Below are 26,903 nucleotides of genomic sequence, written 5' to 3'. Positions count from 1 at the left end.
CCACTATGGAAAACAGTATGGAGATTTCTTGAAAAACTAAGAACTACCATTTGATTCAGCAATCTCACTCCTGGGCACCTATCCAGAGAAAACCATGACTCAAAAAGATACATGTATCCCAGTGTACACTGAAGCACTATATACAATAGCCAAGACATGGAAGCAAACTAAATGTCCATCCACAGACGAGTGGATAAAGATGTGGTACATACACATAGTGAAATATTACTCAACCATAAAAAGGAATGAAATAATGGCATTTTCAGTAACATAGATGGAACTATAGATTATCATGCTAAATGAAGTTAGACAGTGAGATACAAATGTCGTACGCTATCACTTACATGTAGGATCTAAAAAAGGGATTCAATGAATTTATTTGCAGAAAAGAAAGTGACTAACAGACTTTGAAAAACTTATGGTTTCCAAATGGGACAGGTGGGGAGGGGGATGGGCTGGGTGTTTGGGATGGAAATGCTGTAAAACTGGGTTGTGATGATGGTTGTACAACTATAAATATAATAAAATTCACTGAGTTTAAAATAAACAAGAAAGCAGCTGGGCAGTTATTTCATTCACTGAAGGAAAAAGAAAGATTGGATAATCTGTGGTTTTAAAAACTCTTAGCAAATTGGAATATAATGGAACTTTCTTTTTTTTGGTTTTGTTTTGGTTTGGTTTTTGTTTGGCAATACCCATGGCATGTGGAAATTTCTGGGCCAGGGGCCGAACCTTCCCAACAGCAGCAGCAACCCAAGCTGCTAAAATAACAATGTTGGATCCTTAACCCACTGTGCCATCAGGAAACTTCCCGGAACTTTCTTAATATGGTAAAAATCACAGGACTAAATCCTTTAGCAAAAAATAAAAATAAACTTTAGAATCATTTCTTTTAAGATAAAAAATAAGACAAGGCTACCTGTTATCACTACCATTATTTAACATAACAATGGACGTCATGGCTAATACTTTTTAAGGAAAGAAAAAGTTATAAAATATGAGAATCACAAGGAAAGAGAGAAAAATATCATTATTTGTAGATGATATGATCTAGCCATAAACCAAAAGACTTGGAAATACCACTGGAACACGAGAGAGTATGGCAAGCTGCAAGATCAACCTATAAAAGCAGTTCTCTAAGAGTTTCCATCGCGGCTCAGTGGGTTAAGAACCTAACTAGTATCCAAGAAGATGTGGGTTCAATCCGTGGCCTCACAGTAGGTTAAGGATCCGAGTTGGCGCAAACCGTGGGGTATAATGAGCACACAGCTTGGATCCCACGGTGCTATGGCTGTGGCAGAGGCCAGCAACTACAGCTCAAATTCTATATGCTATAGGTGCAGTCCTAAAATATAAAAAAATAAAACAGTTCTCTACAACAGTAGTAACTTACTACAAAACTTCACTAAAAATAACTGTTCATAATAGCAACAAAAACTAAAAAGTAGGTAAAAAGTAACTTAAGTACCAAGACTATATAAGCACTCTCTGGAGAAAGCTTTAAAATTTTAATAAAAGACATAAAAAATACTCTGAATAAAAGAGAATTCCAGAGTTCCTGTTGTAGATCACCAAGTTAAAAACCCTACAGAGAGTCCACAAGGATGCGGATTTGATCCCTGGCCTTGCTCAGTGGATTAAGGATGCTTAATGGCCTCAAGCTGCCGCATAGGTCACAGAGGCAATTCAGATCTCCCACTGTCAGCTGCAACTCCAATTTGACCCCTAGCCCGAGAACTTCCATATGCTGCAGGTGCAGCCTTAAAAGGGGGGGAAAAAGGGAGTCCCCAAAGTTCTCATCATGGCTCAGTGGAAACATATCTGACTAGTATCCATGAGGACACAGGTTTGATCCCTGGCCTCGCTCAGTGGGTTAAGGACCTGGTGATGCCATGAGCTGTAGTAAAGGTCACAGATGCAGCTTGGATCTGGCATTGCTGTGGCTGTGGCACAGGCCAGCAAATGCAGCTCCAATTCGACCCCAAGCCTGAGAATCTTGATAAGCCACAGGTGCCGCCCTAAAAAAAAGGGGGGGCGGAATTCCATGCTCTTGAAAAATAATTATATACATTCTATCCAAATTAATCTTTCAGTTCAATGGGATCTCAATTAAAATTCCTAGCCAATAGGGAGTTCATGCTTGTGGCTCAGCAGAAACAAATCCAACTAGTATCCATGAAGGTACGGGTTCGATCCCTAGACTCGCTCACTGGGTCATGGATCTGGTGTTGCCCTGAGCTGTGGTATAGGTCACAGACGCAGCTCAGATCCAGCATTGTTGTGGCTGTGATGGAGGCTGGCAGCTGTAGCTCTGATTCAAACCCTAGCCAGGGAACTTGCATATACTTGCAGGTGAGGCCCTGAAAAAAAAAGTAAAAAAAAAAAAATTTTCCAGCCAGTAGTTTATGAGTAATTTTTTGGGGAGTGCTGCAACTGTGGCATGCAGAAGTAGCCTGGCCAGGGATTGAACTCACCACACAGCAGCAACCTGAGCCACTGCAGTGACAACACCAGATCCTTAACCCGATGAGCCACATGGGAACTCTAGTTTATGAGTATTTTTAAACTTACTCTGAAGTATACATGGGAGTTCCTGTTGTGGCTCAGCAGAAACAAATGTGAATAGCATCCATGAGGACGCAGGTTTGATCCCTGGCCTCACTCTGGGTTAAGGATCTGGCATTGCCGTGAGCTGTGGTGCAGGTCCTAGATGTGGCTCGGACCCTGCCTTGCTGTGGCTGTGGTGTAGGTCAGCAGCTACAGCTCTAATTCGACCCCTAGCCTGGGAATCTCCAAATGTCTTGGGTGTGGCCCTAAAAAGCAAAAAAAAAGGAGCTTAAAAAAAAGCTCACAAAAAGGCGATTAAGGTTAAAACCAATGACAACACACATCTCCATCACTGCACTCTAAAAGCATGCACTGACAAGAACACAGCATCTTTTCCGTGGTATCATTGCCAAAGAGATATTACCTTAATCTAATTTTGAAAAAAAATCAAACTTAAATTGTGGGTTCTCTGATCAGAGAGCTGAAAAAAGAACCCTGAAGAAAAACTTGTGAAAACTCAAACAGGTTCTGCAGTCATCATTAACAGTATCAGACCAACGTTAATTTTCTGGTTTTCATAAATGTACCACAGTTATCTAGGTATTAACACGAAAGGAAGCTGAGTGAAAAGTATACATGGACTCTGTACCAATTCTGCAATTTTTATCTTGGTCTAAAATTATTTCAAAATAAAAAGGTCCATAAATAGACAGAGTGCAACATACCACACAGCCACAGAAATTTTTAAAGAAAACAAAACCTATGGGGTTTTGGCACAACAGAAAAACAGACCAATGCATCAAAATACAAAGCTAGGAGTTTCCATCATGGCGCAGTGGTTAACGAACCCGACTAGGAACCATGAGGTTGTGGGTTCGGTCCCTGCCCTTGCTCAGTGGGTTAAGGATCTGGCGTTGCCGTGAGCTGTGGTGTAGGTTGCAGATGCGGCTCGGATCCCGCATTGCTGTGGCTCTGGTGTAGGCCGGTGGCTACAGCTCCGATTAGACCCCTAACCTGGGAACCTCCATATGCCGTGGGAGCGGCCCAAGAAATAGCAAAAAGACAAAATAAAAAAAACACAAAGCTAAAAGACATGAACATGGGAGCTTCTGTCGTGGCACAGCGGAAGCAAATCCGACGAGGAACCATGAAGTTTCGGTTTCGATTCCTGGCCTCACTCAGTGGGTTAAGGATCCGGCACTGCCATGAGCTGTGGTACAGGTGGCAGATGCGGCTCAGATCTGGCGTTGCTGTGGCTGTGGGGTAGGCTGGCAGCTGTAGTTCCGATTAGACCCCTAGCCTGGGAACCTCCGTATGTTGCGGGTACGGCCCTAAAAAAAAAAAAGAGAGAGACATGAATGTATGATAATGTAAGATACAATAAAAGCAGTCCTACAAACCAGTGGGGAAAGGATGCACTACTGAGTAGAGAGCAGTGGGAAAAGTGGTTCGGTGTATCAGCCTATAGAGAAAAAACTAGATCCCTCTCTAAATCAATTTGCAAAAGGTGGTCAGTCTCCCTTTTAATATAGAGGGATAAAAAACCTACATGTGGAGTTCCTGTCATGGTGCAAAGGAAACGAATCCAACTAGAAACCATGAGGTTGCAGGTTCGATCCCTGGCCTCATTCAGTGGGTTAAGGATTCAGCATTGCCATGAGCTGTGGTGCAGGGCGAAGACTCAGCTTGGATCTGGTGTTGCCATGGCTGTAGTGTAAGTCAGCAGCTGTAACTCCGATTAGACCCCTAGCCTGAGAACCTCCATATGCTGCAGGTTTGACCCTAAAAAGCAAAAAACAAAAAATACGAACTTACATGTGAAAGCTGGATGATAAAAGGTTAACATGAAATGTAAGTGAATATATCCTTGTGACCCAGGTATTTAAGTAAAACTTCAAAACCACAATCACAAGGCAAAAGTTTATGTTATTTATACCAGAATTAAGGCTTTCTATCCAACATAGGCATTACGATTTTTTTTTTTTGCTTTTTTTTGGGGCGCCACAGCTGCAGCATAAGGAAGTTCCTAGGCTGGGGGTTGAATAGGAGCTACAGCTGCCAGCCTACACCACAGCCATAGTAACACAAGATCCAAGCCACATCTGCAACCTGCACCACAGCTCACAGCAATGCAGGCTCCCCAACCCACTGAGCAAGGCCAGGAACTGAACCTGAGTCCTCATGGATAGTAGTCAGGTTTGTTTCCTCTGAGCCACAACAGGAACTCCCAACAAAGGCATTATAGAAAGATGATAGAAGATACAGGCACTAAAACCTACATCAGATTTAATATCTAGAAAATCAAGGAACATCTACAGATCAACAAGGAAAAAGACCACCACCAGAGAAAAAGGGACAAGAGGAAAACAGAAATTTACAGAATGCTCTCAAATAAGGAAAATTAGGAAAGCTGGATAATTCTAAACGTGGTAGGAACCAGAGATTTAAAAAATCCCTGTGCACTACTGGTGGGAGTGTGGAGTGATTTAACCATACAGAAGAGCAACCTGGCACTATTTGACATTTCCTGTCATCCAGCAAGTCCACTCCTAGCCTCACATCCCCAGCTCAAGGAGATATGTACAGTCACTGTTGCGGCGGCAGGGAGTTGGAGGCACTGTGAATGTCTGCCCCAGTAAGGAGACAAGTAAAATGGGACAGACTCATACCAGAGTGCTATGCAGCAGTTAGTAGCAACAGATCCAAGCCACATCTGCGACCTACGCCACAGCTCACGGCAATGCCACATCCTCAACCCATTGAGCAAGGCCAGGGATTGAACCAGCATCCTCACAGACACTATGTCGGGTTCGTTAACCACTGAGCCACAAAGACAACTCCTGATAACACTAGTTTGTACAGCTGAGTTTATAAAAATATTTCCAAGAATATGGTTAATAGGGAAGGGGGTCTATTACTGTTCATATCCAAAAGTTCAGTCACATTGGTTTCACTTGTAATAAAATACTTATTACTGGTATAGCAGGTGAACTATCATAATAACGAAAAACACCAAAAAGTTTACTTGCCTGATCCTCAAAAGAATAAGTTACAAATAAACTGTGTCTATAGAAAACTGACTCTGTAGCTTTTGACCAGTTAATTATACGCTAAGCACTTATTAAGGAGCAGGCACTACAAGACAATAAAAGAAATAAAAAAGCATGGTGTCAATCCTTGAAGGCGCCATAACCTACCTGAAGGGCTAACACAGGGAACAGTAACTCAAACAAGGGACAATCCTTGCCCCAAGAAAAATCAGAGCGCCAATACTCCAAGCACCATCTGACAGCTTTGTGAGCTACATATATAATTTTCAATTTTCTAGTAATAACATAAAAAACAAACACAAAAAGAAATAGGCTAATTTTATTAACATTTAATCCAATATATTCCCAAATGTTTCAACACATAATAGAAAAAGGGTAAGATTTTGGGAGTTCTCTTGTGGCACAGTAGGTTAAGGATCTGGCATTGCCCCTACAGTGGCTTGGGGTCATTGCTGTGGCACAGTTTCAACCCCTTGCCTGGGAACTTCCACATGCCAAAGTTGTAGCAAAAAAAAAAAAGTAAGATTTTACATTCCTTTCTGCATACTGTCTCTGAAATCTAGTATATATTTTATACACACAGAACATCTTAATTTGGATTAGCCACATTTCAAGTGCTCAGTAGCCACACATGGCTCGTGGCTACTGTGCTGGACAACGCAGCTCTAGGCACTCAGAGGATCCGATCACATCTGGGCGAGATGAATGAAAAAGGAGTCTAGAGGTGAAGAGAGTCTGAAGGACAAGTAATAGAGTTCTAATAGGAGATGAAGACAATTTCAAACCAGGCACCAGCACAAGGAAAGCTTAAAAAGATGTTGCGGGGAGGGCGGACCAAAGGCCTCCCTTAACCTACAGGTCTAGCCAGTTTCATCTCTCACAACTCATGCACTGCTAACACTGGGGGGGACAGCTTTAGTCCCCTGACATCAAGATTGCTGGCAACTTCTTATTTTTATGTTCTTGACTAGGCTGTCACTCTGTCTTATGCTCCCTTGCTTAGCTAATTCCCACACTAAAGTACTTGACTATGAGCTCTCTGAGGGCAAGAACTGTCTCACCTCAGTGCACAGAACCTGTGCCAGCAGGTATGAAACTGCTGAGTAAATAAACATCCAAGGAGAACTCTCTGGCTCTAAAGTTAAGTTATAGGTCAAGAGAAATCGCAAAGCGAGAAATATGGGTCAAGAGCTTTGACTATTAAACCAAGGACTTTAGATTATCCAGTTTTGGGGAATAATACTACAAAAACTATCCCAAGACGGAACTCACATTCATAGAACCCTCATCACAAAGAGGTGCAGCTGGGGCAACACCGCATCCCTGCCACATCTGGGACCTACACTGCAGCTTACAGCAACCCTGGACCTTATCTCACTGGAGGCCAGGGATCAAACCCACATCCCCACAGGGACAACATCGGGTCCTTAACCTAAGCCACAGTGGAAACTCCTGGAAGGGCTTATTCTTATAATACCCTATCAGGTCATTACCACCATCAATCCCATTTTAAAGACGAGGTAACTAGGGCATGAAATTAAATAATTTGTCCAAGGTTACACAATAAAATGTTAGGTCAGATTATAAACCCAAATAAGGAGTTCCTGTCGTGGCACAGCAGAAATGAATCTGACTAGGAACCATGAGGTTGCGGGTTCGATCCCTGGCCTCGCTCAGTGGGTCGAGGATCTGACGTTGCTGTGAGCTGTGGTGCAAGTTGCAGATGCGGCTCAGATCTGGTGTCGCTGTGGCTGTGGGGTAGGTCGGCAGCTACGGCTCCGATTAGACCCCTAGCCTGGGAACCTCCATATGTCTCGGGTGCGGCCCTGAAAAAGACAAAAAAACAAAAACAAGCAAACAAAAAAAGAATAAATGGCAGGGAGTTCCCTCACGGCTCACTGGATTAAGGATCTGGTGTCACTGCTGTGGCTCTGGTTACACCGGCAGTACGGGTTCGATCCCTGACTTGGGAACTTCTGCAGGCTGCAGACAAAGCCAAAAAAAAAAAAAAAAAAAGAGTAAATGGCAGAGTGATACTATACAGCTTAAGAGGCTAGGTCATAAAAGGCAGGCAGCTTCTGTCTTGTTTGTCAAAACACCAAGCCACCTCAAAAGTCCGATCACACTGGCCTCCATGCAGGAGAGGCCCATATAAATGGCTCTGGCCAAGAGTCCCAGTTGAGGCCAGCACTTCAACAGTATCTGCCAAGGTGCCAGATACATGAGTGAAGAAAGAGTCTAGGATGTGGATATTCCAGTCCAGCTATTCAAGACCCCCCAGCCTTTCATGAGTCCCCCAAACTGAAGTCCCAGACATAATGGAGCAGCAACAGGCCATTCTCATTTGAATTCCTCATACAAAGTCTCTAAGTATAAGGAAACGGTTGTTGTTTTACACTACTGAGTGGTGGAGTGGCTAGTTCCACAGCAATAAGAAGAAGGACAACTATACAGTAAGCAGGAAATAAATGTTAAGCACCTGACCTAAGTTAACAAAAATGGAAAAGAAATGAGAAATACATTACCATGGTATGTAGAAGGTTCTTCATCACTCAATATCTTTAGTGTCTAAAAGGCAACCTCCTTTTAAGAAAAGAAAATCTAAGTTCCTTTAGTCTAGTCCACTTGTAAAGCTAATATATGCCTACGGGGATCAAGGAAGGCCTAGGACAGGAAAGGGTACACAAGAGAGGAAAACAAGGAAAGAGGTGGAGACAGTGTGAGAAAAGAAAGTCACCAAAAACACCTCGAATGCCTTCAACAACAAAAGCGCTCGCCCAGTTGAAATTATTCTTCTGGACAAAGAACGTAAGGCTAAAGGCAGAAAGCTGGGGTTAGGAAATGGTTCTCGGTCTGCTCCTCTCCAGGATTCTCATTCTAATCTGTTACAGTAGTCGATGAGGTCATAAAGGTAATGATGACAGAATGGGGTTATATAAAATTATGGACTAAAAACCTGAGTTCCACTTACTCACACTTTATATTAAATTCTCCCAATGCAGTTTTTCACTTAAAATGTCCATAATACAAACCCCACAATATTTAACCTCCATCCAAAAGCAAATGCCTAACTATTAGCAAGAATTACAAACCACCGCAAGCTTTGTTCAAACTTCAACTTTATAAACACCAAAGATGGAGTTCCCTCTGTGGCGCAATGGAAACAAACCCAAATAGTATCCAGGAGGATGCAGGTTCGATCCCAGTCCTTGCTCAGTGGGTTGGGGATCTGGCGTTGCTGTGAGCTGTGTGGTGTACGTCGCAGATGCGGCTCGGATCCCACGTTGCTGTGGCTGTGGAGTAGGCCAGTGGCTACAGCTGCGATTCGACCCCTAGACTGGGAATTTCCATATGCAATGGGATCAGCCCTAAAAAGCAACAACACATAAATAAACAAACACTAAAAATCCCAGGTAACCCACAGAAACAATGCCTCATCTAGTCTATATAAGATTGTATAAGACTAACTATGGTGAGCAGCTCAGGTGACTAAAGTTCAGTGCCCAAGAACTCTAACTTGAAGAAAAAGTTGGGATTTCCCCCAAAAAAGTCCTTTTCTTCCAGTGCCAACTTCTGCCCTCTCAATCACTGTACAAACAGGTACACATGGGTCAGCACACAACCCCTTATTACTACTTGCAAACTGACTCCAAGCGCATTCTTTACATTCCTGCAGAGGACGACATTAAAGCTGGGAGATGCCCAAGGAAGAGATGTGTTTACTCCTCCTCGTTTTTTATTTTTTGTCTTTTTGGGGCCGCACCTGTGGCATATGGAGGCTTCCAGGCTAGGGGTCAAGTCAGAGCTGCAGCTACCAGCCTACACCACAGCCACAGCAACGCAGGATCCGAACCACGTCTGTGACCTACACCATAGCTCACGGCAACGCCAAATCCTCAACCCATTGAGCAAGACCAGGGATCAAACCCTCATCACCATGGATGCCAGTCAGTTTAGCTAACCGCTGAGCCATGACTGGAACTCTGCTCCTCATTTATTTTTAAAAATTTAAGGAGCGCCCATTGTGGCTCAGTAAAAACAAATTCGACTAGCATCCATGAGGATGCAGGTTCAATCCCTGGCTTCACCCAGTGGGTTAAGGATCCAGCATTGCCTTGAGCTGTGATGTAGGTAGCAGACACGGCTCAGACCCCTTGTTGCTATAGCTGTGGTGTAGGCCAGCAGCTGCAGCTCCAAGTCAACCCCTAGCCTGGAAACCTCCATATGCCAAAGGTACGCCCTAAAAAGAAAGAAAGAAAGAAAAGAGTAGCCTTGTTTCACACATTAGCCAACTATAATACATGGACCCAAGATGGAGTCTAATTTGAACAAAGTGTTAAAAAAGTAGACAACTGAGGAGTTGAACACCAACTGGATTTTTTTTTTTTTCTTTTTTGGTCTTTTTAGGGCTGCACCTGTGGCATATGGAGGTTCCCAGGCTAGGCGTTGAATCAGAGCTGCAGCTGCCAGCCTACGCCACAGCCACAGCCACACAAGTTCCAATCTGTGTCTGTGACCTACACCACAGCTCATGGCAACACTGGATCCTTAACCCACTGAGGAAAGCCAGGGACTGAACCCGCATCCTCATAGATACTAGTCGGGTTCATTAACCACTGAGCCACGAAAGGAACTCCCCAACTGAGTATTTGATATTAAAAAAATTATGATGGGAGTTCCCACTGTGGCTCAGTGGGTTACGAACCCAACTAGTATTCACGAGGATGTGGATTTGATCCTAGGCCTTTTGTAGTGGGTTAAGGATCCAGTGTTGCTGTAAGTCGTGTAGGTCGCAGACGTGGCTCAGACCCCACGTGGGTGTCCAACCCCTGCTTGGGAACTTTCATATGCCACAGATGCAGCCCTAAAAAGCAAAAAAAAAATTATAATAAAGGGAGTTCCCATTATGGCTCAGCAGGTTAGGAACCTTACGTTGTCTCTGTGAGGATGCACATTCGATCCCTGGCCTGGCTCAGTGGGTAAAGGATCTGGTGTTGCTACAAGCTGTGGCATAGGTCATAGATGAAGATCTGGTGTTGCTATGGCTGTGGCACAGGCCTCAGCTGTAGCTCCAATTCAATCCCTGGCCTAGGAACTTCCATATGCCACAGGTGTGGCTGTAAAAAGAAAAAAAAATTATGACAAAGGAATAGGATTATGATTACATTTTTAAAAGAAGCTTTATCTCTTCTAAAAGTTTAGAGATGAAGTGATGTGATCTATTGAACTTGCTTCTTAGAGAGAGAATAAAATAAGACTGCTCACTGAGCTGTTGAGTACCTTTCAGGGGGTAACTCTACACCAGGGTTTCCCAATCCTGCCATTATTGACATTGTGGGCTAAACATTTCTTCGTTGAGGGGACAGGGCTGCTGTCCTATGTACGGTAAAATGTTTAGCTGCCTTCCTGGTCAGTAGCAACCCTTTTCAGGTGTGACAACCAAAAATGTCTATATATGTGTGTGTATGTATGTGTATGCACGTGTGTGTGTGTATATATATATATATTTTGTATTTTTAGTGCATCACTCGCGGCATACAGAGGCTAGGGGTCTAATCTGAGATGTAGCCGGCCTAGCCATAGCCACGCCAGGTCCAAGTCGCGTCTGCAACCTACCTAGTTGGATTCGTTTCCGCTACACCAGGACAAGAACTCCCCAAAATGTCTATAGACATTGTCAAATGTCCATGAGGGGGAGGGAGGGAACAGCAAAACCGTCCTCAGCTGAGAACCATTGATAAATACTTACTAAATTCTCTCTAATTTGTTTGAAATTTTTCATGACAAAATACCTTTACGTCTTATTTTAATCACGCTCTGTGTAATGGTACAACTACATCTCCCTAGTTGAATAATCAGTACATAGTTTTTTGTTTTTTTTTTTTTTTCAGGGCCACACCTGTGGCACACGGAAGTTCTCAGGCTAGGGGTCAACAGCCACAGCAACACCAGATCCAAGCCACATCCGTGACCTACACCGCAACTTGCTGCAACACCAGATCCTTAACCCACTGATCGAGGCCAGGGATCAAACCTGAATCCTCACAGACACCAGTCAGGTTCTTAACTTTCTGAGCCATGACAGGAACTCCAGCACATAAGCTTTTCAGAAACAGTGTGATACACAAAAAAGCAAAAAGAAATGAGATGGAGATCCAAGGCCTAGTAGAGGTGATGCTGCTAAATAGCAGTCAGTCACAAACAGTTCCTGTCACCTGAGTGTCAACATTCTCATTAGGTGAGAACATTATGTCTAGTCCTTCTAAAGTTTTTTTTTTTTTTTTTTTTTGCTGCACTCTCAGCATATGGAAGTTCCCTGGGCCAGGGATTAACCCACTCCACAGCAGTGACAATGCCAGATCCCTAACCTGATGAGCCGCCAGGGAACTCCTCCTTTTGAATTTTAAAATAGAGTAGTGTACCAAGATGTAGATATTGTTCTTCCTATAAATTATCTGCCTTTTATTATTCTTGATGTATAGGCAAAATCTTAGCACAATTACATATAATTACTTAAAATTTATATAAGATTCCTAGGCTAGACAGAACACTAAATCAACTATAATTGAAAAAATAAAAATCATAAAAAAAAAGATTCCCAGGCTAAGCAAAATGGAGTCTTTTTACAAAATATAAAGACAAAGCTGTTCATCATATCAGCCAAAATGCTCAACTGGTGAACGAATTAAAAAACTGTGGTTCACCCTAACAATGAGTCCCTTACTACTCAGCAATAAAAAGGAATGATAAACACACAAACCTGAATAAATCTCAAAAGTATTATGCCAAGTAAAGGATGTTAGACCCAAGATTATATGCTCTTTGACTCTTTTTTTTTTTTTGCATTTTAGGGCCGAACCTGAGACATATGGAAGTTCCCAAGCTAGGGGTCAATTCCGAGCTACAGCTGCTGGCCTATGCCACAGTTACAGTAATGCCAGATCTGAGCTGCATCTGTGACCACAGCTCACAACAACACCGGATCCCTAACGCACTAAGCAAGGCCAGGGATCAAACTCGCGTCCTGATGGATACTCGTCAGATTCGTTACTGCTGAGCCACAAGGGGAACTCCCACTTTGAATCCATCCATCTATTTTTGGTCTTTTTAGGGCTGCACCCACAGCATATAGAGGTTCCCAGGCTAGGGGTCTAATCGGAGCTACAGCCGCCAGCCTACACCACAGCCACAGCAACTCAGGATTCCAGCTGCGTCTTCAGCCTACACCACAGCTCACGGCAACCCCGGATCCTTAACCCACTGAGCAAGGCCAGGGATCAAAACTGCATCCTCATGGATGCCGGTCAGATTCAATTCCACTGAGCCATGACGGTAACTCCAACTCTGACTCCATTTAAATAATGTTCTAGACAAGAAAAAACTCTAGGGACAGATAACAGATTAGCGGTTGCCAGGGGCCAGGGGAAGGGAGAGGGGACTGACTGTACAGAGCCACAAGGGACCTTTTTGGGCAATAGAATCCTTCTCTAACTTGACTGTGATATTACATGACTAAATATTTGTCAAAACTCACCAAACCGTACACTTAAAAAGAGTAAACATTGTATCTCAATCAACCTGACTTTAATAAGAAAACTGCCCAATAAATCGAGAACTCCAATTCATCCTCGTACCCTTATCACTCAACTGGCAGGAAGTCTAATACTTAGCAATTCGGCAATGGTAGGTAAGTAGGGTATGTGCCAGATGTATAACACTGACACAGGGGCACCACACTGTGAAAGGCACTCAACTGCATGTCCAGAACATGGCAATACCAGAGTTAAAAAGGAACAGGGTGGAGTTCCCTGGTGGTGCATCAGGTTATGGATCCGGTGTTGTCACTGCAGAAGCTCAGGCCACCCACTGCTGGGACACAGGTTCAATGTAGGTTGAAGATGCGGCTCGGATCCCACGAGTTGCTGTGGCGTAGGCCAGTGGCTACAGCTCCGATTAGACCTCTAGCCTGGCAACCTCCATACGCTGCGGGAGTGGCCCAAGAAATGGCAAAAAGACAAAAAAAAAAAAAAAAAAAAAAAAAATTACAGCATAATTCAAAAGAGAAAGACGTAAAGACCTATTTGGTGTAAATCGTACATTATCACAAATCAGCTATGACTATTTCTGGCTTTAGTTTATTTAGAAAGTTCAATGTAAGACTGTGATCAGGAGTTCCTGTCTCGGCACAGTGGAAACTGAACCCGACTAGGAACCATGAGGTTGAGGGTTCGATCCCTGGCCTTTCTCAGTGGGTTAAGGATCCGGCATTGCCGTGAGCTGTGCTGTAGGCCCGCAGCTGCAGTTCTGATTAGACCCCTAGCCTGGAAACCTCCATATGGCTTGGGTGTGGCCCTAAAAAGACAAAAGAAGAAGAAAAAAAAATGACTGTGATCAAAGTTAACCAATCCACTTTTTTGCTTGCTCCACCCTACAGGATAGTCAGGGAACAGGAAAATGATGAAGTTAGAATAAGGTTCCTCAAAAGGTCTATATGTAAATGAGTTCAGGGAGTTCTTTCGTGGTGCAGCGGGTTAAGGATCTGATATTGTCACTGCAGTGGCTTGGCTCACTGCTGTAGCCTAAGTTCAATCCTTGGCCCATGAACTTCCACATACCACGGGCATAGACAAAAAAAAAACAAAACAAAAACAAACAAACAATAATAACTTCCATTCACCTGGTACAGATTTTTGATTACTCTTTATGTAATGTTCTAATCTGTCAGGTTAAAGAGCATTAAATACCATACCTTAATATACTACACGGATGCTTTAGACCAAGGTATAAACAGGTTAAATCACCTGATAGCTATCCAGCAAACAAGTGGCATTTTGAAGATTAAAATGAAGGCATTTGATACCATTAGGCCACAATGTCTCAGGATGTTATTGAAAGCATGAAAACAGGCAGAGCAAGGAAGTTTTTCTTAAGTGATAGCATGTTCTTGCCAGGAATTATCTCATAACATTTATAATAAAAGTGCAGTGAAGTTTCTTTACAAATTAATTTCTAGATGTCTGTTTTTAACAGAAGGTAACCCACAGCTAGACTGGATCACTTCTGAACCTAGAGAACTGTTCAGAAGGCACTTGGACAGAGTCAACGTTTCTCCAGCAGAATTTCTCCTACTGGAGAAACGTTGTTTTGTCGTTCTCTCAACTGCTGTTCCTGGCCTTTTTGCAAGGTTTATATGAACAAAATCGAAGGTTCCTTTTACAGAATCACAGAATGTGAGTGCCAGAAGGGACCCAAGAACTTCTCTAAGCCACCCCCTTTCCAGGCAGGGGGAAGGCTAAGCCAGAGTGGGTGGCCCTGGGCTAGGCAGCGCGTGGCAGGGCAGCTTTACTACACCGCTTCCTTTCAAAAGTGTACTTAACCAGCTCCTTCTAAACAGACTCGTACGGAAACGAGGCCCCTCTTTAATAAAGTTTAAGCTCTCTCCAAGAACCTCTGACCAGCTCTGCAGTGCTATCTAAGGAGTCCGAAAAGATCCCGCACTGGGCACTTCGTTTTAGTGACTCTCACTAAACTCAGTCCCAGGCAATTTAAAGAACGAGGCAGAAAGGACGGTCCACCTGATGCAATCAATTACTTTTGATCAACGCCACGGACGTTTCACCCTGACAGCCTGCCTAATGTAAAGGGGGAGTTCAGCCAGAAGATGCCCTACACACGGCAGAGCCGGCCGCACTCGGAGGACCCACTGCGCGGCAACCCAGCCTCTCCGGGCACCGACTGGGAACGCCGCAACCCGCAGGCTTCGGGACCGAACCAGACCCGGCGTCATCGCGGACGCGCTTCCCCGGCCGCACGCGAGCGGCGGGAGCGCTGCCCGCTCAGGAAACGGTCCGCCCGGCCGCCTCCCGGTGCCCACGCCTGCCCGCTAGTCCCCGAGCGGCCCGGACGGGGGGCGCCCCCGACCCGGGAAGTCGACGCGGCTACTCACGTTCTCAGTGTCTCGTTCATTCACCGTTGGCAACGGGGTCCTAGTGGACATTTTACTTCCCTTCACTTCTGCACGACGCGAGGCTGAAACAAACAGCGCGGCCCTCGGGGGCCCGCGACCGCGGCGTCGAGCGCCCGGCGGCTCCGCAGGCGCGGCGGGCGGGCGGCTCCCCTCCCCCACGGCCGTCTAGATCCCGGGCCGGGCCCGGGCCGTCCCCCGGCGGGTCGCGGGGCTCATGCTCCCCCGGCCCCGGCGGCCGCGCCGAGCAGCCCCGCGGGCGGCAGTGGCGGGGCTGGGCCGGCGGCAGCGGGCGGCGGGTCGGCCCGGCGGCGTCCCCGCGCCTCAGGGCGCCCCGCGAGCCCGGAGCCCCTCGCCTCCTCCTCCGCCCCCGCCCGTCGCGCGGCGAATTTCAGCGCCGGAGCCTCCACGCAGCGTCGCCGACGGCCCCTGAAGACCAAGAGGAGGCTGTGAGGGAGGCGGAGTGCAAGACAGGTCGCCGCAGAATGCGGGCGCCGACCATGGAGGGGGCTGCGGAGGCGGCGCCTGCGCCGGACAGCTCTTCTCCCTTCGGCTCGCTTTCAGCTTCAGCCTCAGCCTCAGCCTCCGCCCGCTGGCCGCCGACGCCGCCGCTCCCGGCACCTTGGAGCCTCACGGACCCAAGATGGCCGCCCTCGGCTTCCTTTGCGGCCTCCGGATGCCGGAAGTGACGGCACCGCCGCCTCCCGGAGTTCAGCCAATCGTCGCGGCCCAGGGAAGCCGGTCCGGCTGCTGTTGCTAGGGGCGACTTGCCGGGTCCCGGGCCGAGGGGGCGGTGCTCTAGGTTGGGAAGGGGTGGCGGTTCCCCAGCGGGCGGCTGGGGCGGCGGGTTTTCCGCGTCTGGAGCTTGCGGGACCCGCGAAAGAGCCGGCAAGCCACCCTGGGCGGCGGCCTGAGCTCGACTGCTAGTTTGAAGTTTACAGTGTTGATCGAGCGCCTGCTGCGTGCAAAAGCTGAGGTCGCGTCCCTCAAAAGCTGGGCCCGCTCTGCCCCCAATCGAGCCGTGACAGCAATTATAGGGCCGGGGCTGTAGGGAGGAGACGAGTTCCTGCTCTTTAGCCGGCAGCCGAGGACTCAATAACCCTTCCTGCCTCCGCCTCTGGGTTAGCCGGGGGCTAAGCTCAGTATCCCAAGGGCAGCAGACGTGTCCTGCGCTCGGGAAGCTCGCGGTCAAGAGGCAAATGGACCCGGACCCAGCTAAACGCCTTCCGGAAGGAAGGGTTCTAGAAGGGGACTTGGGGCGGGGACCCCTAGAAGCCCTCAGGGGTTTAGCCAGTAGGGGATTTATAACCAGCCTCTTCTTATACACCAGCGTGTAGCTGTTTGGAGGGCTGGAAGTATCCCCGGGTCCCACCTTGGGGCGGAGCTGAGTGAACGCTTGCAGACTGGGATGTTGGAAATGGTACCTCCCCTGGACGCCTTCCTTGTTCTCTAGTCTCTGAATACGTACGGTGGACCTCCCTGGAGGCTGGCCAGCAGTAGATGGAACGCTCTGGTGCAGAGTTCTGAGGAAGGAGAGCTGTACGGGCTGGAGTAACATGAACTGTTCAGAGTCTACCTTGTGGGTACATTACATTTGTTACCTCATTTAAGCCTCAGGGTAACCTTGTAAGATGGGCAGACACACCTTGTGACCTCAGGTCTGAACATTACAGTGACTTGATCAAAGTATCCAAGTTGGCTAGCCGCAAAGCCGGGGTTTGAACCCACATCCTAAAACCTCCGTAAGAGATAAACCCTTGTGGATATGTCTTGCTTTTTCTTTTCTTTTTTTTTTTCTTTTTGGGCGCCGCACAGCATGTGGAGTTCCTGGACCAGGAATCAGATCCAAGGGGCAGTTGCATCAATGCAGCATCCTATAACTGACTGTGCCAGTGGGAATCTAACGTCCTGGCGCCTCAGAGAAGCTGTGGATCCCATTTTGCCACACTGAGAACTCCTTTCTTTCTTTCTTTTCTTTTTCTTTCTTTTTTTTTTTTTTTTTTTTTTTGTCTTCTTTTTAGGACCACACCCGCGGCATATAGAGGTTCCCAGGCAAGGGGTCAAATTGGAGCCATAGCCACTGGCCTACCCCAGAGCCACAGCAATGCCAGACCCAAGCCGTGTCTGTGACCTACCCCACAGCTCATGGCAACACTGGATCCTTAACCCACTGAGCAAGGCCAGGAATCGAACCTGCATCCTCATGGACACTTGTCAGATTCGTTTCCGCTAAGCCATCATGGGAACTCCCTTTTTTTCTATTTTAATGTTTTCTTTTTTGGTCCCCCCGGATGTGAATCCTCTTGCTATGTCTGGGACATTTCCTGCTCTGTGAGACATTATATCTTTTTTTTTTTTTTTTTTTTTTTTTTTGGTCGTCTTTTTAGGGACACACCAGCGGCATATGGAAGTTCCCAGGCTACAGGTCAAATCGGAGCTGCAACTGCCAGTCACAGCCACAGCAATGCTGGACTCTTAATCCACTGAGCAGGGCCAGGGATGGAGCGCACATCCTCATGAATACTAGTTGTTACTGCTGAGCCACAACAGGAATCCCAAAACATATATGTCTATTTTTTTATTTGTTCGCTTTTTAGGGCCTCACCCACGGCATTCGCAGGTTCCCAGGGTAGGGGTCTAATCGGAGCTATAGCTGCTGACTTACTCCCCGGTTCACAGCAACGCTGAATCCTTAACCCACTGAGTGAGGCTAGGGATTGAATCCGAAACCTCATGGTTCCTAGTTGGGATTCCTTTCTGCTGCGCCACAACAGGAACTCCCATATATGTCTTTAAATGTCAGAATCATTCCCAGAGAGGACAGATGCTCACAATGTAAAAATGTGAGGACTGGAGTTCCCGTCATGGCCTCGCTCGGTGGGTTAAGAATCTGGCGTTGCTGTGAACTGGGGAGTAAGTCAGCAGCTACAGCTCCGATTAGACCCCTAGCCTCAGAACCTCCTTATGCTGTGGGAGCAGCACTAGGAAAGGCAAAAAGACAAAAAAAAAAACTGAGGACTAAGATGCAGTCAGGGCTTCCATCTCACCCTCTCAGCCAAGTGTTCATTGGGCCAAGGGCAGCCCTGTTTAAAATGTCATTCTCTGAGTTCCCATTGCGGCTTAGCGGTAACAAACCTGACTAGTATCCATGAGGACACTGGTTTGATCCCTGGCGCTCTCTCAGTGGGTTAAGGATCCAGCATCGCCATGAGCTGTGGTGTAGATCACAGACACAGCTCGGCTCCAGCATTGCTGCGGCTGTAGCGTAGGCCAGCAAAGGTAGCTCCAATTCGACCCCTAGCCTGGAAAGTTCCATATGCCACAGGTGTGGACCTAAAAAGACAATAAAATAAAATATCATTCTCTTTGTCATTCTTTGGCCTAGCAGAGATGGCTGAACTCTTGTTAGTTAAATATGTGTCACATAGTTCAAGTGAAGTGTGGGTGAGCACAAGGTTGTGGGAGTTGCTGCAGGGACGGTCAGCCCAGTTTGGAAGCATGTGTTTATGCTGAGTCCAGAAGCATGAGTACCATTAGCTAGGTGAGGATGGGTGAAGAGGGATTCCAAGTGGGTGGCCTGTACGGGGGCACAGAGATAAGGAACAACCAGTGGGTTTAGCTCAATGTCAAGAGGTGAGAAGTGAGACTTGGGGGGCAGGCTGGGGCCAGGCCACATTTGGACAGAGCATGCTACTCCTGATGACAGGAATGTCAACTAGGTCAGCTGGGAAAATACCCAGAGGACCCACAAAAGGGTTTCAGCCTTGGGCGGGAGCTGAGAGAAAGGGTTTGGACGATTCAGAACATTCCACATTGGCCAGAGAAGTGGCTGGGGGGATGAGGTTTCCACCTCAATGGTTTATTCACTGAAGCCACACATTAAATAATGAGTCAGTGAATGCCAAAGGTAGGAAATGAAGCTGACAGTGCTTAACGCAAGATGCTTCCAGTTTTCGCAATGGCTAGCATTAAAGAAACTTGTCATAGCACTTGGGTCAAATGATATTATGGCACTATAAAGAGTTAGAAATAGGAAGGAGGCAAGTGTAATGTTACATGAAAAAATAGAGGAGGAAGAGGAAGAGAAATAAGAAAAAAATAAAAGAAAAAGCAAAGTATTGTTTTGTCTGAAGGACTCTCTGTAGCCTGAATTATGTGCATCTGTGGATCTACAGCCTGGCAGGAATGGAAGGGCAGGACCTGGAAGTTGTTCTTGGAATGTGTTCCTCTGACCTTTTTTATATTCCTGTTTCCTGCCTTCATGTTGAAATAGGTTCTAACTCAGGCTCCTTAAACAGAGAAGACATAACTACACATACCAGTTGTGTATGTGCCTAGGCAGGGCTTACTTTCATGTCCAGAAGGAAGGTCACCCTGAGAAGCGGGGGCCTGAAGGTAACCTGGTCGCACCCTTGCTGCGGGAGGACAGAAGAGAAACTGAGCCTGCGACAGGTGACACGGTGACGTGGCTTGTCTGAAGTTACACAGCAAAAAGGCAGCAGGAAGCCAGGTCGTAGCTTCCTGTGCAGACCCTCTCCTGCATCCACTCGGCTCTGAGCTGGGAAAACTCTCCAACTAGAATCCTGTCCAAAGGTCTATGGAGACAATGGAAGTAGGAGAAAAGCAGGGGCTCTGGAATTTCAACGCTGGATTTGAACCCTGGATATGACCCTGAATGCTAGGTGATCTTAGGCAAATCACTTCATGTCTTAGAGGCTCAATTTCTTTCTTTGTTTTCTTTTTTGGCTGCCCCGAGGCATGTGGAGTTCCTGGGCCAGGATCAGATCCCCAGCCACAATTGCGACCTAAGCCGCAGCTGTGGCAATGCCGGATCCTTAACCCACTGTGCTGGGCCCGGGATTGAACCGCATCCCAGCGCTCCCAAAACACCACCAATCCTGTTGTGCCACAGCAGGAACGCCAAGGCTCAATTTATTAATCAGTCAAATGAAAATAATAGAACCTTCCACTCACGGTTGCTGGGGAGATCCACAGAGGTGGTGCCCAGAGAACAGCCAGCATGTGTGTGCGGAGAGGCCCCAACTTCCTGGGCGGCTGCACTTCTCATTCCCCCCACCCCCCCGCCGCGTGAGCACGGGACTTGGAATCTGGAGATGCGGGTCGAGGCTTATGAAGCCCCACGTGGCCAGGAGTTAGAGAATCGCTCCCTATCCCGTTTCGCCTTAGCTCATGGGGTATGGAGCTCATTATAGGAGGTAATATGGTGCAAGAGAGCCTGGCTGGGGTCCTGCACTAAAAGGATGTGTTGGTGTTCACTTCATTGCCTCTATGTTGCAGACAGGAACGTGAAGCTCAGGAAGGGCGAGAGGCTTGCTCAAGCGGCCCTGGGCAGAATGCAGTGCGCTCAGATTCTAGTCTGGGGGCTCTGATACCGTGCCGGCTGCAAAGACAGATGGGCAATGAAAGAATGGGGATGGGTGGGTCAGTAAAACCAGCTCTCTCCCGGAGCCTCCTATCTGCCCATTCCTTTGGGGTTGTGCTACTAAAGCTAGCACCCCAAAACAAATACAGTGCTCCTAAATACAAAAAACTTTTAAGTCTAAGCTTGTTTTAAGGAAAGATGATATTTCTTTCATTACTTTGGTTCCTGCCCAACCCTTGGAGCCACTGAGCCCCCACGAAAACCCATGTTAGCATTCTTTTTAGGGCCACACCCATGGCATATGGAAGTTCCCAGGCTAGGGGTCAAATCGGAGCTACACCTGCTGGCCTACATCACAGCTCATGGCAATGCCAGATCCTTAACCCACTGGGCGAGGCCAGGGATCAAACCTGCATCCTCATGGATATTAGTCAGATTTGTTACTGCTGACACAATGGGAACTCCCTAATTTATTTATTTGTTTGTTTATTTTTTGCTTTTTAGGGCCGCACCCATGGCATATGGAGGTTCCCAGGCTAGGGGTCTAATAGAAGCTGTAGCTGCCAGCCTACACCCCAGCTCACAGCTACACCAGGTCCTTAACCACTGAGTGAAGCCAGGGATCAAACCTGCACCCTCATGGATGCTAGTGAGATTCGTTTCTGGTGAGCCATGATGGGAACTCCCCCTCATTTATTTTTTATTTTTATTTATTTATTTATTTATTTATTTTTTAATTGTTGTTGTTGTTGTTGTTGTTGCTATCTCTTGGGCCGCTCCCGCGGCATATGGAGGTTCCCAGGCTAGGGGTTGAATCGGAGCTGTAGCCACCGGCCTACACCAGAGGCACAGCAACGCGGGATCCGAGCCGCGTCTGCAACCTACACCACAGCTCACGGCAACGCCGGATCGTTAACCCACTGAGCAAGGGCAGGGACCGAACCCGCAACCTCATGGTTCCTAGTCGGATTCGTTAACCACTGCGCCACGACGGGAACTCCTCATTTATTTTTTAATTGAAGCTTAGTTGATTTACAATGTTGTGTCACTTTCTGCTGTACAGCAAAGTGATTCCATTGTACATACAGATTCTTTTTTATATTCTTTTCCACTAGGATTTATCACAGGATACTGAATACAGTAGCTGTGCTACACAGTAGGACCTTGGTTTTATGATCCTATATAAACTAGTTGTCATTGGCCAATCCCAAACTTCCAGTCCTTCCCTTACCCACCCCCTCCCCGGTGGCAACCACAAGTCTGTTCTCTGTGAGTTTGTTTCTGTTTCATAGATAAATTCATTTGTGTCCTATTTATTATTTATTTAGCCACCCTGCTGCATGCAAAAGTTCCCAGGCCAGGGATGGAACTTGCATCACAGCAGTAACCAGTAATGATGTTGGGTCCTTAATCCACTGAGCCACCAGGGAACTCCTGTGTCATATTTTAGATTGCAAATATATAAGTGATATCATATTTGTTTTTCTATTTTTGACTTACTTCACTTAGTATGATAATCTCTAATTTCATCCATATTGCTCCAAATGGCATTATAACAATTTGTTTTTCAAAAACACCATCAAGAAGGTGAAAATACAGGGAGTTCCCCTTGTGGCTCGGTGGTTAACGATGAACCTGACTAGGATCCATGAGGATGCCGGTTCAATCCCTGGCCTTGCTCAATGGATTAAGGATTCGGTGTTGCCGTGAGCTGTTCTGTAGGTCACAGACATGGCTCAGATCCCATGTTGTTGTGGCTGTGGCGTAGGCTGGCAGCTATAGCTCTGATTCGACCCCTAGCCTGGAAACTTCCATATGCCATGGGTGCGGCCCTATAAAGCAAAAAAAAAAAAAAAAGGGGGATTCATGAGAATGTGGATTCAATTCCTGGCCTCCATAGGTGGATCAGTGGATTAAGGATCTGGCATTGCTGTAGCTGTGGCTTAGATTCGATTCCTGTCCTGGGAACTTCCATATGCCATGGGTATAGCCATGAAAAAATATAAAAATAAAATTAAATTAAAAAGAGAAATGAGGAGTTCCCGTCATGGCTCAGTGGTTAACGAATCTGACTAGGAACCATGAGGTTGTGGGTTCAATCCCTGGCCTCGCTCAGTGGGTTAAGAATCCAGCATTGTTGTGAGCTGTGGTGTAGGTCGCAGATGCGGCTCGGATCCCGCGTTGCTGTGGCTCTGGTGTAGGCCGGCAGCTGCAGCTCCAGTTAGACCCCTAGCCTGGGAACCTCCATGTGACCCTGGAAATGGCAAAAAGACAAAAAAAAAAAAAAAAAAAAGAAATGAGATAAATTGTTTTAAAGATAAAGTGGACAATTCAGAGACATTTCGTGCACTGGCAATGTTGTGCAAACATCACCCCTAACCCCAGACAGTCACCAATCTGTGTGTTGTCTCTGGACTTACCTATTGTGGGTATTTCACATAAATGAAACCAGATGCTGTTTGATCCTCCGTGTCTTGCCTTTTTCATTTTGGATAATGTTTTCAAGGTCCGTCCACATTGTAGTGGATCCTTTTCATGTAGTAGGTCCTTTTCATGGTCCAGTGATAGTTCATTGCCGGGATGGACCACACTGTCCTTATCCACTCGTCCATTCATGGACCCGGGGCTGCTCCAGTTGGCTGCCGTGAACAGCGGTGCAACGGCCACGTACATGCACACCCCTGTGCGAGCCCCCGTTTTCCATTGCTTATGGTGTATATCTAGGAGGAGAATGGCAGTTCTCATCGGTTTGGGGTGGGTTTTTTTGGTTCGTTTTTGTCTTTTTGCCTTTTCTAGGGCTGCTCCTGCAGCATATGGAGGTTCCCAGGCTAGGGGTCTAATCAGAGCTGTAGCCGCCGGCCTACACCAGAGCCACAGCAACGCGGGATCCGAGCCGCATCTGCGACCTACACCACAGCTCACGGCAACGCCGGATCATCAACCCACTGAGCAAGGCCAGGGATGGAACCCGCAACCTCATGGTTCCTAGTCGGATTTGTTAACCACTGCGCCACGACGGGAAAACCGGGGTGGGTTTTTGTTTGTTTGTTTGTTTTTTGCTTTTTAGGGCTGCCCCCATGGCATATGGAAGTGAACCCACTGGGTGAGGCCAGGGATCAAACCCATGTCCTCATGGATGATAGCTGGATTTGTTTCCAGTGGCCACAATGGGAACTCCCTATCTATTTTGACTATTTTGTGTGGTTTTGAGAGACACTAAGGTAAATCTTAACCCACTGGTAATGAATTTAATTTTACCTTGAAGTCAGCGCACAGGTATGTAATTTGCAGTCACCAGCACCTCTCTGTCCCTTGTTCTGGACCCATGTGGGACTGACCCCCAGGCGAAGCCCTTGCCCTTTTGCACCAACTGGCTCACTGGTCTTGCCCGAGGCCCTTCCTGCCCTCCCTGGCTTCTATTTCCCCATGTGCTGATCACGATTCTGATGTTTCATCATATTCCCCAGCACACGTCAGCTGGGAAAGCAGTTGCCACAATTGCATTTGGGAAGTATTTGCTGTAAGTACAGGTCAAAGACAAGGGTGGAACTGCAGGAGTGAAACCCTCAAAGGCCTAGCATTTCATCCTGATAAATCCCTGACCTCCCACAGACAGCTCAGGAGCTGGGCAGGGCCAGGCAGCCTGGAGCCCGTCAAGTTGTTAGAACCAAACTCTGTTCTGGTGGGTGCGACCTCAGACATGAGCTGTCCAGGACTGGCCTTCTGAGTCAGCCCTGAGTCCCAGCTACACACCCTCCCTGTGGGGCCACCAGGCTCAAAGCCTCTTTTCACAAAGCGGGCAGGAGCATGGATAACTCGGAGTGCGTGATGTGTCCAAGCTTGGATGAATAATACATGTGCTTGAATATTAATAAGTGGGAACTGGTTTCTACAGCCAGGGAGGCCCAAAAGAGATTCTGGTAAAGCAAACTCTTGAAACTAGATTGAAGGCAGGCACACAAACATAAAAACAACAACAACAAAACCCCAAACTTCCTAAATCTCCCCTGAAAACAGAAATCTACACACACATACATACATAGGGATAATTTATAGACCAAAGAAATCAAGATAAAAACAGTAGAATTGAATGTTAATGAAAATTTTACACATCGAAACTTGTGGGATACAAATAAAGGGGCATTTAGAGAGAAAATTATAGACTTAACATGCGTAAATAAAAAAAGAAGGGCTAGGAGCTCTCATTGTGGCACAGCAGAAACAAATCCAACTAGGAACCATGAGGTTGATGACTCGATCCCTGGTCTCACTCAGTGAGTTGAGGATCCGGCGCTGCCGTGAGCTGTGGTGTAGGCTTGGATCTGGAGAGGCTGTGGCTCTGGCAAAGGCCGGCAGCTATAGCTCCGATTGGACCCCTAGCCTGCGAACCTCCGTGTGCCGTGGGTGTGACCCTAAAAAGACCAAAAATACAAAAAAGAAAAAAAGAAGAAGGGCTAGAAATTGAGCTATGTATTAATATCATGTAGTTAGAAAAAGAACACAGTATACCCAAAGGAAGTAAAAAGATGATAATGAAAAGCAGAAATTACTGAAATAGAGAACAAAGATAGAATGAGATCAACAAAGCCAAGAAACAGTTCTTTGAAAAAAACTAGGAAAAAATGCAAAATTTTGGTCCGGTTAGCTAAGAATTAAGAAGAGAGCGCATGAGAAACCCGTTAGGACATATGGAGGAAGACATGACTACAGGTGTTGCAGGGAATAAAAAATTAAGGGGATACTATCAACAAATTGAGTAATAATTTTAAAGCTTATATGAGACCAATTAATTGCTAGGAAACTATAACATCATAACTACTGAAGGAGAAATAGAAAATGAATAGCTCTATAACTATTAAAGAAATTGAAGCAAGCCCAAATGGTTTTACAGCTCAGCTGTACCAAATAGTCAAAAGAACACATTATTTCAGTTTTATAGAAATTCTTTCAGACCAGAAAAAGAAAGAATGAACATCCATGACTTAAGCCAGCTTCTCCAGAAGCTTTAAGAGAGAACTAAACCCAAAGTAGAAGAAAGGAAAATAACTCAGAGAAAAAAAAGTCTCGGCTCTGGTGAGACAGGTCATGGGAAAAGAGAACAGTGCAGATAACAACAGCAAGAGGTAGGAGTTCCCGTCGTGGCGCAGAGGAAATGAACCCGACTAGGAACCATGAGGTTGCAGGTTTGATCCCTGGCCTTGCTCCCTGGGTTAAGGATCTGGCGTTGCTGAGAGCTGTGATGTAGGTCGCAGATGCAGCTGGGATCCCATGCTGCTGTGGTTCTGGCGTAGGCCGGCGGCTACAGCTCCGATTAGACCCCTAGCCTGGGAACCTCCATATGCCAGGGGTGTAGCCCTAAAAAGCAAAAAAAAAATAAACAAACCATGTCAAGAGGTAAAAAAAAGGACATTATCAGAGATCCTTCAGACACTAAACTGGCAATAAGTGGGTATTATGAACAATTTTATAATAATACATTTAGAAATATAGATAATATGGACAAATTTCTAGAAAAATACACCTAACCAAACTTGCATGAAAATTATTAGAAAATCTAAATAGTCACTTAACCAACAAAGACATTAGATGTGCAATTTAAAACCTTCCCCCAAAGGGAACTCCTGTCCTACCAAACTTTTGAGAAGTAATGCTACTTTCACACAATCTCTTCCAGAGGAAAAAAGAGGAGACACAAGTTTGTTTTAGTTGGACATTGCAGCCTTCTTCTTAAACCTGATGAGGACATTATGAGAAAAGAAAATTACATATTAATTATATTGCTTAAGAACACGGATTAGGAAAACAAATCCAACTAGAATCCATGAGGATGCAGGTTCAATCCCTGGCCTCGCTCAGTGGGTTAAGGATCCGGCATTGCCATGAGCTATGGTGTAGGCAGAAGATGTGGGCCGGATCTGGCATTGCTGTGGCTGTGGCGTAGGCTGGCAGCTGCAGCTCT

General features: G+C 46.3%; 1 protein-coding gene across 14 annotated transcripts in view; it reads right to left on the bottom strand.

The window, feature by feature from the left end:
- Nucleotides 1-15,758, bottom strand: part of MARK3 (microtubule affinity regulating kinase 3) — a 112,503-nt gene extending 96,745 nt beyond the window's left edge. For 5 of the 14 annotated variants that reach the window (XR_002341112.1, XM_021081599.1, XM_021081594.1 and 2 more), the window contains exon 1: nt 15,544-15,699. Coding sequence is in view for 13 of the 14 variants with exons in the window: in XM_021081599.1 (XP_020937258.1) it covers nt 15,544-15,594 (51 nt within the window). In the remaining variant the exon portion in view is untranslated. Of the gene's footprint in view, nt 1-15,543 lie in introns of all 14 variants that reach the window. The other 9 variants (XM_021081588.1, XM_021081590.1, XM_021081589.1 and 6 more) reach the window with 6 other exon arrangements.
- Nucleotides 15,759-26,903: the final 11,145 nt, after the last annotated feature.

Source organism: Sus scrofa, unplaced genomic scaffold (assembly GCF_000003025.6).
Source record: "Sus scrofa isolate TJ Tabasco breed Duroc unplaced genomic scaffold, Sscrofa11.1 Contig1914, whole genome shotgun sequence".
Classification (NCBI taxonomy): Eukaryota; Metazoa; Chordata; class Mammalia; order Artiodactyla; family Suidae; genus Sus; species Sus scrofa.
Note: the sequence above shows the minus strand (reverse complement) of the source record. Positions and strands in the feature narration are given on the sequence as shown.